The sequence below is a fragment of the Podarcis cretensis genome (assembly GCF_951804945.1).
Source record: "Podarcis cretensis genome assembly, chromosome: Z".
NCBI classification, from domain to species: domain Eukaryota; kingdom Metazoa; phylum Chordata; class Lepidosauria; order Squamata; family Lacertidae; genus Podarcis; species Podarcis cretensis.
The window spans coordinates 48,663,472-48,676,417 of record NC_137184.1 but is presented as its reverse complement, the minus strand read 5'-3'; the positions used below and the strand labels follow the sequence as shown (position 1 = coordinate 48,676,417).

At 47.5% G+C, this 12,946-nt stretch overlaps 1 protein-coding gene across 2 annotated transcripts in view; it reads right to left on the bottom strand.

Annotated features, from left to right (window-relative positions):
- Positions 1–12,946, bottom strand: part of WDR44 (WD repeat domain 44) — a 49,647-nt gene that overhangs the window by 25,345 nt on the left and 11,356 nt on the right. Inside the window, exons 2-6 of one of the 2 annotated variants that reach the window (XM_079962694.1) lie at positions 8,447–8,480; positions 4,032–4,106; positions 2,381–3,035; positions 2,046–2,176; positions 52–147 (exon numbers count right to left, since the gene is read on the bottom strand). In XM_079962694.1, the coding sequence (XP_079818820.1) occupies positions 52–147; positions 2,046–2,176; positions 2,381–3,035; positions 4,032–4,106; positions 8,447–8,480 (991 nt within the window). The remainder of the gene's footprint in view (positions 1–51; positions 148–2,045; positions 2,177–2,380; positions 3,036–4,031; positions 4,107–8,446; positions 8,481–12,946) is intronic. The other variant, XM_079962693.1, reaches the window with a different exon arrangement.

The window sequence follows — 12,946 nt, the reverse complement described above, 5'->3', positions numbered from 1 at the left end:
TTTAAATAGGCAGACAGTAACAGTTTTGACACCAGACCCCCTCCTGGATACCTCATCTGTGAGCTCCCTGCCGGAATTAGACCTGGGTCTCTGAGGCCCAATCACTTCACTCGAGATTGTTTGTCCATCCGCCGACTTTCCATTTTCCTGCAATTACACAAGGGCATTTGCTTACATGCAAAAAACGAAAGAACACATACTGTTTCATGAGCATTTCAGGGCAGGAAAATGGGTCAAAGCACATCCCAGACTATAACAGGCTTTCCGCAGAGCAACATAGTATGCAAGATCAGTAAAACATGTAGCCTGCTTTTAAGAACTGCAGCCTATCTATATGCAGATGCTGTGATTCTAAACTCACACACTAGGGAGGATGCACCACTGAACACAATGAAATTTACTTCTGAGTAAACACACAATGCATTGTAAGGTGGCAAATATTTTTCTAAACTTTACCACTAGTTGCTAGTGACACGTGTGCACGCGCGCACACACACAAATGAGCCTGGCAAATGGACTGCTGCAGAGGGCAGGAAGCAGGTGCACTTTCTTCCCACATATACAAATGGGGGTGGGGAGAACTGGTCACCTCTTTAGTTCCTAACTGCAATCCTTCATTAGAAGTAAAGGTCCCCAAGCCATAAGGTAGGATTTGCAAGTGGGCTTCAACTCTAGACTCGGCAGAGCCTGCAAAGAACAAACCCTGGTGGTGCCAATGGTAGCTCCCTGGTATCTGTTACACAATGTTGCTCAACCTTAGGTCCCCAGATGCTGTTGAGTTCCCATCATCCTTGACCACTGGCTAAACTGGCTGGGGATAAAGGCTGAAGAACACTGTTCCACAGAGAATATTTGACTCAGTTTGCATGTAACGCTAAGCTAAAAAATGGCTAAGTGTGAATGAGCAAGCATGCAAATACTCTCTGCAAAATTGGCAGTTGCTTCACTTCTCTGCTGGTCCTGCTGCTGCCATAGTGCTGCCTAGAGCTAAGCCATGATTTGTCTTCCTGTTACATCTGAACCCGAGGCTCATGGTTTGCTTCAGTCCAGACAAGCCACCAGCCACAGGTTGTTCTTGGCTCATAACTCACAGCTTGTCCAGCAGAAACAAACCATGAGCCTAGGTTTGCACATGGCACTGTCAACCCTGGGCTTAGCATTCGCAGACACAGGACCAGAGGAGGAGCAAAGTGTGATTCTTGCTGTGAATACCCACAGACTCCCTCTCTCCTGCCATTATGTGAACTGGGGTCACATCTGTACCATTCATTTAAAGCATTGGTCTTCAACTGGTGGGCCAGGACCAATTCATAGGTTGTGGCCTGATCCAAGGTGGGTCATAACCATCATTCAAATGTATGGAAAAGATTAAGAAATCGGTCCCCAAATGCATGCTTGGGTTAAAAGTGGGTCCTGGGTCTAAAAATGTTGAAGACAACTTATTTACAGCACATGGCTTCCCTTGGAGAATCCGGAGAACTGTGGTTTGCTAATAGTGCTGGGAATTGTAGGTTTATAAGGGGAAAACTAGAGTTCCCAGGATTCCTTGGAGAAGCCCTGTGGTTTAAATGTATGGTGAGGGTGAGAACTACTTTGAAAGATCAGCCGCTGGCTAAAAAGCTCACAAAAAAACCATCTTGTGTCTCACACAGATGGATATTTAAGGACCCATTCAGAAACAGCACCCAGCACCACATCCAAATGCAGATGGGGAATCATGCCTCGGAATGCTCCCTCATACCATGCTCAGTGAAAAGTAGATTATTAGACAGGGAAAAAAAACCAAGCCTAGACCCCACCCCCCACAACACACTGGTTTTTTGCATACTGGAATTTTTTAGTTTGCAGGGAGCATTCCCAGAAACAATCCAGCACCCACATTCAGAAATGCCACAGTCCCCCAAACAGATACACTCCACCATCCTCTTCCGGAGCATGTGGATCAATCATGCATCCATGCTTTGGGGTCCTTTTCCCTCCCACGTTGCCCTGGGCATCAATCATTACTTCCAGTGGAAAACTGGACATTTCAAGTGCCATTTTACCTGTGCAGTGACGATTTTGTCCCCGCTTGTTGCGCTGGCCAGATCCAAGGAAGGCTGAGAATCTTTGGCTATGGACTCCATCAACACATTGGGAGGTAAGAGGCCACCAGATGAAAAAGTCTCCCTGGGAACTACAGCAAGACATTAAAGAGGTGAGGAGTTTCTACCAATTAAATCAGATTTACTCCTCCATCATGTGACTCCAGTTCTCACCCATCCCGAAAGCAAGGATGGCAAATACTCAGAGTTGGAGAGAGCTGGAATCCAGCAATGTCTAGGGAAACAAGTAGCCCACCCTTAGTTTGGTACAAGGATGCAACAAAACTAAAACTTACCTTCCAGACCAGGTGTTTTGTGTGTCTCGATTTCCAAGTCGCTCTTCTTCTTCCTTGGTGGTGGGGCAGGCCGAGCAGGGGGTGGGGGCCTTGGGGGAGGGAGGCCTGCTGGCGGGGGAGGCCGGGCAGGGCCAGACTTCTTTGTGCTGGCCACAATGTCTGGCTCTATGTTGAGCTGCCGCGGTGGTTTCACAGGAGGCATCTCATCAGCCACGGATGAATCTCTGGCAGGAAGGAAATCCACAGGTGCCTCCAAGACATCCGCCGGCCTTGAGTCAGCTGCCTCCTCACTTTTCAATTCCTTGTCGCCTTCTCCTGCTTGCCACAATGGGATCTCGCTTGCGGTTTCCACTGATCGAGCATCACCTTCCCCCTGCCGATGCTCCAATGCCCCCTCATGGGTCTGCAAAGCCTGCCTGGGCTCCATTCCATTTGCCACAGCCTGGGGGCCCTGGCAGGGGGGCTCTTCATCGTGGCCTTGTAGCAACCCTGCTTCCGCAAACAAGAGTTCGGGAATGTGCTGGAGAACATCAGCTCCAGAAATCCAAGTGTTCGCATGTGACGGGGAATCGGACAGCTCCTTTTCTGACGAGCCCAATGGATCATAGTCAAGTTGATGTACCTTCTGGCTTTCTTCAATTATATTGTCAATTATCTAAACAAACAAAAGTGTCACATGCAGGAGCTGGCAGGCAGTTGTCGCTGTAACCTATAGAGACTGTGGCCTGGTTGTGGCAGTGGCATGTCTTGCAATGCTGCGAAAGGAACTGAGCTAGCTAAGCCACCGCACTGAATGCACTCACTCCTGTGTGTCCACAGCAGGGGTGTTTTTCTGGGCAACAGAATCATATAATTGTGCCCCTGCTCTCAATCCCTGTGAATATATAGACAGTGAGATCATCCCTTGTGTGGGCAAACAAAGATTCCCCACTCAGCCTACTGACAGAACCATATTCTAAACCCACCCAGGGTCCAGAATGCCCACCCTGTTTTCAGAGGGGAACACAGCAGGGATGTTGTGTCTATGCCCTCCATATGTTGTTGGACTACAACTCCCATCATCCCTGTCCGCTGGCCGCATTAGGTGGAGCTGATGGGAGATGGAGTCTAGCACCTGGAATGCCACAGGCTCCCTATCCCTGATTCACAGCATCCTTATTTTAATTGGGGGAGGGGATCCCGGAATCCCAAGTATCAAAATTTTGGGAGACACTGGTCTTTGCAGAGAATAATGATTCAAAACAACTTTTAAAAAAAAGAAGGAAGGAAGAACTTGGCATACACAGACAGTTGCGGAGGCAGGATCATTGTCTTTCAAGCTTCAAACGACAATATGCAATCCAGATGACAATAAATAACATTTATCTACAACATCTGTTAGACAAATCACAGTTAACTGCTTAATGATTTCATCTTTACTACCAGATTAAGACACCCCAAACTAAGAAGTAATTTAGTTTTTACAAACTCTGCAGCTTTGGAATACTTGCTGCCTCTAACTTTTCCCACGAATTCCCACAGCTGAGAACTGTGAGGATTAATAGGCTCCCAAAATTAAATTAAATGGCCTTTCAGAGCACTGCTCAAAAGATTTGTTACGTGACTCTTTAAAAATCTGTACTTCAGGATTTCCATAAACAACCTAACACACCTCCTTTGGGTCCTCTTGCTTGACTTCCAAAGCTCCTGCTTCACATTCTGCTTTCTGCTGACCACTGGTCAGCTCCTGAGAAATAAAGCGTAAGAAAGAACTTGTTATAAAAAGGGTTAAATCCCAAATAATCCAGAAGGCAGCAAGAAACTGCACATCATGGTGATGCAGAAACAGACTGGCCACAGAATGTACAGGGCAAAGGGGTGCTTCGTATTAGCTCAGGATACATTCACATGAGCAAACAATGATTATTTTATGCAAGCTAAGAGCAGCACTGTGGGAGCAGAGGAGGAGTTTGTGTGTTATGTTTGTAATTACGCATTTTTTACATAACACCCTGAGCATGGCTTGAAATATGGAAAGGCAGCATCCAAATAAAATTATGTATGTATGTATGTATGTATGTACCATACTTTTACATCTATAAGATGCCCCCTTGTATAAGGGAAACCCCCCCCCCCCCAATTTTGGGGGACTAAATTTTAAGAAAATGAAGGGAGATGGCCAAAAGTTGTTGAGCCTCTCCCCCCACACAGCTGCGGGCAGGAAACACTCCCTGGATCGTTTCCCATGCGCAGCGGCAGCGGGTGAATTTGCGCTCCCTCCAGCCATCCAGTTTGCAGGAACGCAACCTCCCCCGATGCCACCGCACACGGGAAACGATCCAGGGAGTGCTTCCCATGCGCAGCGGCATCGGGTGAATTTGCATTCCAAAGAGCTGGCTGGCGGCGTGCAGCTTCTCCCCACCACGCAGCTGCGGGCAGGAAACACCCCCCAGATTGTCCCCTGCGGCATTGGGGGAAGCCACACTCCCACCAATCAAATGGCTGGCACCGTGCCACTCCCCCCCCATGCCACCACCTGTGTATTGGATGACTCCAGTTTTTTGACATGATTTTTGAGTCAAAAAACCTCGTCCAATACACGAAAAAACATGGTATGTATGTATGTAATCTGCCAGCCTTTTCCCATGTGCAACTGGCCACCGAGTCTACAAGCAGAATATGAAAGCAACAACTCTGTCATAGCTTGTTCCCAGAGGCCGACATTCCCAGGGAGACTACTTCTGCCAATGGAGGCTCTAGTTAACAATCAAGTGTGGATATACCTGTTTCGTGAATTTGTCTAACCTTGTTTTAAAAAGCCCTATTTTCCCTGTGCAAATACTGATGAAAGAGTTGTATTGCATCCACTTTCCATTTCAAAAAACAGGTGGCTGTAACAGCCTTGTGGAGACAGTAGTCAGCATCCTCAACAGCCAGGCGCTATCCCCGCAAGACCCACCAGCCCTGCCATGGGGCCCACCAATATGCCCAGTCCCTTGGCTACGGGGGTTTCTGTTGCAAGTAGCCGTTAAGCTGCCCACTATTTTTATGTTCCCACAATGCCTTAGACTGCCAAACAGTGTCGTTCCAGAGCTGGGTAGAAAGATTGGAGCAGCTGGCAGTTTCGCAGGACCATATGCTGCCATAGCCAAGGAAGCAAGCAGCGAGGCAAGCTAAGGGGTGGAACACACCACAGGGCACTTTGCAAATGGGCGCCCTATAATCCGAAGGCAGTCCCACGGCAAACAGAGCACAAATAAACCCTGATAAGGGCATAATTAACCTGGTCACTCTTCACAGAGGACCAATGACATGGCCTCTATCTTTAGGGGAGCTGCTCTGCTGCTCTATGTAGCTACCTATGTCCTTGTCTCCTTTCAGGGCCAGTTTAAAATGCCTTTTGTTTTTCCAGCTCGGCCATTTTATGGTACTTCAAGGCTCCCGTCTTTTACTATCCAGGTTTCAAGGGGTAGGGAGGTCATCTGCAACACTCTGGCATCAATGGAAGTTATTTCAGGAAGTACTTTATGCTTCAATATTTATTTTACAAGCAGCACCTGAGGGGTGAGCGTAAAAACACCCCAGTATGCAGCAAGATGTACCTTCCATTGCTGGCCCTGCACAGCAGCAGCATAAGGCTAGTTTGGGACAACACTGTACTTATTCCCCAGAAAATTGCACAGCATCACCTTCAGCCCATCTAACCAGAGACACTTTAGGATTTTCTCTCTTCTCTCCTTTTCTCTTCTCCCCCCTCCCCACTCCAAATGTGTACTAACTCCTGGCCTACTGTGAGAGCCAGTGTGGTGTAGTGGTTAGGAGTGGTAGACTTGTAATCTGGTGAACTGGGTTCGCTTCCCCGCTCCTCCACCTGCAGCTGCTGGGTGACCTTGGGCTAGTCTGAAGTTTTTTGAAGAGTGTTTGTTGTGGGGAAGGAAGGGAAAGGAGATTGTTAGCCGCTTTGAGACTCCTTAGGGTAGTGATAAAGCGGGATATCAAATCCAAACTCTTCTTCTTCTTCTTCTTCTACTACTACTACTTAATAAATGCCAGAGATTCAGCTGTGCTGTCACTGTACTTGGAGGCAGCATACTAATTACCTGTGTGGGAAGCAGTGGTGCTGCCTCCATGCGCTAAGTTTAGAGTTCTGCTTTCACATAATCTCAGGCTTTTCAAACCGGAACACTCAACTCCCTTCTGTCACCACACTGGCAGTTGGGGAGCAGAAAGGGAGATGAGGAACAGAGAGAAGGAACCCAGCTAACGAGGCTGCAGAAGCTTAGTTAAGCCTCTGGCTTCTGGTTACCTTGGGAAGCAAAGCACAGCAAAGTTCCAGTTTTCTAGCACATATTTCTAAGCTCCATGTTTATAACAGGCACAGACTGAATAGCAGCCGCCAACGGGTTGTGTGTGTGTGTGTGTTCCTTTGCAGGCAAGGTTAACCAAGGAAGGAAGAAAAGCATCAAGAGAGCACTTAAGAATTAGTTCCTGATTCTTTCCTTCCAAGTTGAATCTCCCGACACCCTGCCCATCAATCCAAGTGGCCTCTGGGGACTGGAACCCTTGGTGGTGCCAGCGCTTGCTGATCAGAGCCCAACATCTGGAGGCCCAAAGGATCCCGAGCCATGGTTGAACATTATGCAAGAACTGGGCCCATTCATCAGTGGGCTCTCACCACTCTTAGTGTGCGCTTGGTTTGTTGTCATCTGCTTCAGTTGTGAGGGGTGCAGAATTTTAATTACAACCACACTATAATGGATGCACCAAGCCCAACCTTTATGTGGTGTATTCTCAAACTGAAGGAGAACAAGGTTGCTAACCACAGTGGCTTATGTTCCACCTCCACTGCCGAAGACAGAATGCCTCTGCATGCCAGTTGCTTGGAATCACAAGAGGGGAGAGCTGCTGTTGGTTGTGGGCTTCCCAGAGGCATCTAGCTAGCAACTAAGAAAAGAGAGTACTGGACTAGATGGGCCATTGGGTTTGATCCAGGCTTTTCTTGCATTCTTTTTGCTGAAACAGAATTCCTGAACTCCACTCATACATTCTAAAATATGCAACACAAGGGACCTCTTAAAAACCTGGGACCTCTTAAAAACTAAAGTGCATTTAGGTCAACTTCCCCCAACCTTGGTGCCCGCCAAACGTTGTTGAGCTACAACTCCCATTATCCCTGACCACTTGCCATGCTGTTTGGGGGCTCGCAACAGTTGTAGTTCTGAACACCTGGAGTAATGTGGCTAGTGAAAGCTGATGCTGTCTGTGTTAAGTACTCGTGCGTCTGCTCTGCTCTCTTACTTAACAACATAAAAAGTTCCTTGACAGATGAGACAAGGGTCTACCTGGTCTAGCCTTCTGTCCAAAATTTATAGTCACTAGCAGGGGCTAAGTGGCTCTTGGGAAACTAGCCAGTGGTGGATTGCAGCCTACTGTCCCAGCTGTATTTTAAAAACTTCTCTCTCTTTCTCTTTTAAATCCTGGGTGTTCTTTGGTTATGCTGCCGAAGGACCAAAATTGGGCAGGGCAGCGGGGCTAAAACCTGCCCCCTAGCCTGTTGTCCACACTTTGATAACCTAATTACCAGCAGTGGTGTGTCTCTGGAGTAGGGTGGGTGGGTTGCAAGTGCCACCCACCAATTCAGATCCTCATTCAGAAAGCCACCTGTGCCTCTGGGACACATTGTGCAGAATGAGATTCCAGTCACCACCCCAAAAATCAAACCCATAAACTCACTGTTTATATCCTTCTTGTTTAACAAAGAAATTGAAAAGCATCATGGGGCTGTGCCTATTTAGAAAAACACCATGCTTCCCTGGCTCTTGGATGAGAATGCAGAGAGCGACCCAGAACAATTTGCTGTGCTTTTTTCACTTTGAGATCCAATCTCCCCGGAGCAAAAGCTTTTGAGCAAAGTCCTGCGGGTGAAGAAAAACTCTGGACGGGGGAAAATGGTCCCCATCTCCATTTTCCACCGTCTACCTAGGCACTGCAGGTCTGACGTCTTTAGAATGAGATGACCCTGTCTGCTCTCTACTAAGATCAGGGAAGTTGCTCACATCTGACAAACATTTACACAAAGAGACGCACCTTCGGTACCGGCTGCACGACTTTGGTTGGCGACCTGTCAGGGAGAAGAAAAGAAACACACCCAGAGACAAGCTTAGATAAGATTGGGGGCAGGGAGAGAATTTAAACACCTTTTAACACAGTTTAAAAATTAACTAGCAAGTTTCTCCCCATTCTCTGGGGTGGTATTTTCATAAGTTTCTCCTTCAAGGAAAGCTATCACCCTGATAGCGGGAACCTCAGGTTTGGCGGTAGAAAACCCCCTGTTTCACCCATGGGACCCTCCCCCAGGTCCACCCTTCACCACCACTGCTTCACACCCTCCTTGAATGTCTCCCCGCCGATTGAAACATATTCTTGAACTCTTGACAAGGCTTGCCTGCAAAGAAAGGCAAGAGGGAGGGGTAGGGTGTGCTTAGAAACCAGACTACTGGACAAAGGCAACACTTTGGGGGACCACAGATTTCTGTAGCTTAAGAAAATGGGAGCAAAAGGAGGCCCACGGAGGAAGAGGGGTGCATGGAGGAGACAGGGGGCCCCAGGGAGGATGAGGTGGCCATTGTGCTCATGCCCTGCCATCCAGCCCTCCTGTGTCTCCCACAACACAAACTATTTCAGGTTTTCCTTTGTAGCAGCAAGAGTGAAAAAATGCTATTTTTAGTGAGCCACAGCAGCTATTCTCAGAGGCCTGCTCAAACTGAATGGTTCTATGCTCCATGCTGAGGGCATGGTCAGAGAAGCAGGTGTCCAGAGCCCCTGCTCAGAAATGGGCCATGAAAATCTAATATGTAGACTTTAGCCAGCACACACGGGCTCAAGTTGCATAGTGTTGTTGCATTCAGGCTGGCAAGGCTTCTCTTGAGGAATCATATAAAGCTAACTGACCTATACCTTCTGGGATAATGCACAGGTTGTAACAGTTATGGTCTGGATTTTACACTCCTCCAAATGTCTGCAAAAATGTTTTCAGTATGAGGTGAAGTGAGAGGTGCCCAATGTTTTCCAGTCTTTCTCTGCACCAAAGGTAACAGTCCAAGCAGCTAGAGCCCTGCTGCTGCCACCAATCACCACAGATGCTCAAAACTGGGCCACAAATTCCTTGGGGGGGGTGTGATGAGAAATGCCTGTCTGCTGCCCCTTCCAGGAATGCAGTATTGGGGAGGGAAAGGATGGCTGCCCCCTTGGTCCCATCTTTCCCTCTTCTTGTACCACAGAAAGGGATGTGATGTCATCATGTTGCATCACCAGTAGGGGCACACCTGTGTGAACCCACACCTGTGTAGCAGAAGGTTTCTAGCCACTTGGAACAATTATTCCCTTTGGGTGAGGGATGCAAGAGACTGGGAAACTTCAAAGGCAGCCCTTGGAACGCCTTGCAACCATGGTATGCTGCATACATAAATTTCTCCATTTTGGTGTGGGGTTGTTGTTTTTAATCTCAAATAGAAACAGAAGTGGGACGAGACAGAGTGATGAATGAACATGTGCATGAGTGACTTGGATGGGAAAGAAGACTCATTTGCTCCTCTCTCATTTCAGACAGAGCCTCACGCATCATCCTTTCCTTTTCTTAAGCTGCAGGCGATGCCAAGGGTCGGATCTGGGGACTTATGCATGCAAAGCCTGGGCTCTACCACAGAGCTAAGGCCCTTCCCTGGACAAACATCGAGGGCAGCAGTCACCGCCCATGCCAGATATGCCAAATCCCTTGCAGCTGCTTCATTTTCTGCAGCCAGCCATACTTTTCTCCCTCCCTCAGTTCTGGGGGGACTTGGGGAGTAGTGGGAACACACAATTTGACAATTCATGGTAAGTTCACAGTCCTGAAGCTGCAGCAAGGCACTCAAACCCTGCACAGGGTCAGTGGTCCTGGCTGTCAAAGGCCACTTCTGCAATTAGTGGCCTCTACCAGACTCACATCTGAAACTCTGGAACCATGTCTTCCCTTAGGAATCTGTGGTTTGGGTGAAGGGGATGGGCAGGGGAACCTGTTTGATAAGAAAGATTATGTTCTCATGTTCTAAGTTTTGAAAGACCAACTCCCTTCTCTCTCCGTGTGTGCGTGTGTAAATGCACACACGTGTCACTTCTGACGTGACATGTCCCTATTCTGTGTATGTTTGGAAAACATGAGGCAGGAAGCTCACTGGAAAACAGCTAAGAGAACCTTTAGAACCCACTCCCCATCTCTCCTGCTGCAAGCTCCTTTTCAACAGGAATCCAACAGCAGAAGATCCAGCCTTCGCTGATCTAGCACCCTCCAGACTACAACTGCCACTGCTGGGAGGGGCTGATGGGCGCTGCAGTCCAAAACCTCTGGAGGGCACCAGGTTGGTGAAGGCTGCTCTAAAGCATTTGGAGATGGGCACTAACCGAAATAGAATACTGGGCAAGGTGGATGATGCAGAGTGACTGTTCTTCAGAATGATCCCCTAAGAAAGTTTCAATTTCTTGTCTTCCCCATGGTTGTGCTGAGTAAGACTGATGGGGAGTTGAAGGCTCCAAACATCTGGAGGGCACTAGGCTGAGGAAGGCTGCATCAGGGTCATTTCTTAAAAGCGTTCCCCCCATCCACCTCTACGTTGCTGCTTCTCTGTCTAAATACAGGAAGCAGACTCTCTGCCTAATTTATAGCAGTATCACTGAAGTATGTTGGAAGTGCAGTTAGTAGACAGGCAGCTTTATTCCCAGCTGGTGGACTTACATTAGAAGGCTGGAGGGACGGGGGAAAGTCCTGGTTATAGATCTTGCGCACAATTAAGAAATACACTGAAACTTAGAGAGGCTTTTCCAACATATTTGCAATCTAAGGACAGGCTAGTAACATATTTGGAGGCAACAAGCTTCAAAGGAAAGAGGCGTAGTTATTGTGTAGCAGCAAAAATGTTAATTTGCAAAAAGATATTGGCAATATTTAAATAAAAAAAAAACAGTTTATCAAATTTATGGGACCTGGCTATCATGAATAGAATCATGTGTGCATGTGAAGATGGGCAAGCAATACATTTGGAGAGGAACAGAAAATCATATCATACCATTTTCTTCAAGGAGGAAGTGGTGTACATGCCTCTCCTGCTTTCTTATTTAATCCCCACAACAAGCTTGTGAGGTGGGCTAGTAACTGAGAGGCAGTGACTGGTCCAAGGCCACCCAGTGTGTTTTGTGGCAGAGTGGGGATTTGAACTTTGGTCTCCCAGCTCCTAGCCAGACACTCTAACCACGACACCAATAATGTATTAAGGGCAACCCTTACATTTTGCAAGAAATTATCTTTGTCAAAGTGCTTTGTCAAAGGTGTTTAAAATCTTACATAATGTATCTCTGTCTAAAACACAGATTTAAGACAACAAAACACACCCTCAGCACCCTCAATGAGACTGCTATGGGGCAGATGTTCCTGAGCAGTCCTAGGAACTGGCAGGTTGACTTGAACAGCAGATGGCTGCATTTGAGGGCCTGAAGGAACGGCTCACTCACCACAAAAACCTTGTAATAAGAGGGTTCGACTATGCAGCACCACAAAGCCAGCAGTTGAAGGGAAGAAGAAATGGGGGGGGGGGTTCCCTAAAGAGCTTTGGGGCAGCAATTTTGTTTACCGCACTCCAATACTGCAGCTAAAATTAGCAGAGATTCCAGTTCTGAACAGCAAGGTGGATGTGAAAGATGAGAATCTTTTAAAAAGCTGGTGGTTTCCTGCAGATCTTGCTGGACTGCAGTCTCTCCCATCATCCTTGACCACTTGACCATGCTGGCTGGGGCTGATGGCAGCTGGAGTCCAACAACATCTGGAGGGAATCAAGTTCAAGTCATTTTCAAATATCTCAAGGGCTGTCACATGGAGCAAGCTTGTTTTCTCCTGCTCCGGAGGGCTGGACTCGAACCAAGTTAGAAGGAAGGAGATTCTGACTGAATATCAGGAAGACCTTTCTGTCAGTAAGAGTTGTTCAACAATGGAAAGGTGATGGAATCTTAGTGGACTCTCCTAGCCTCTAAGCAGAGGCTGGGTGGCCGTTTGTCATGTCTGATATAGTTGAGATTCCTGCATTGCCTCCCAACTCTGCAATTCTATGATTCTATGTTAATTGAGAAGGTGGAAGTAAAATATATCACACAGAACTGAAACTGAAAACTGGCTTTGGACAGGGGCTGTCACAAAGCTGAGCAGACCAGGGAGCTCCTGCCACCACCTCCTGAAGCTGGCCTGAGAATATTATGCACCATTTATTCTAATATTCATCTATTTATTATTATATTTTAAATGGTGGTACAGTGGTGCCTCGCAAGACGGAAAACTCGCTAGACGAAAGAGTTTTCCGTTTTGGAGGTGCTTCGCAAAACAAATTTCCTATGGGCTTGCTTTGCAAGACGAAAATGTCTTGCGAGTTCCTGCAGGTTTCCCCCCCTTTCCCCCCCTTTTTCTAAGCTGCTCAGCCGCTTATCCGCTAAGCTGATAAGCCACTAAAAGCCGCTAAACCGCTAATAGCGCTAATCCGCCAATAGGCTTGCTTCGGAAGACGAAAA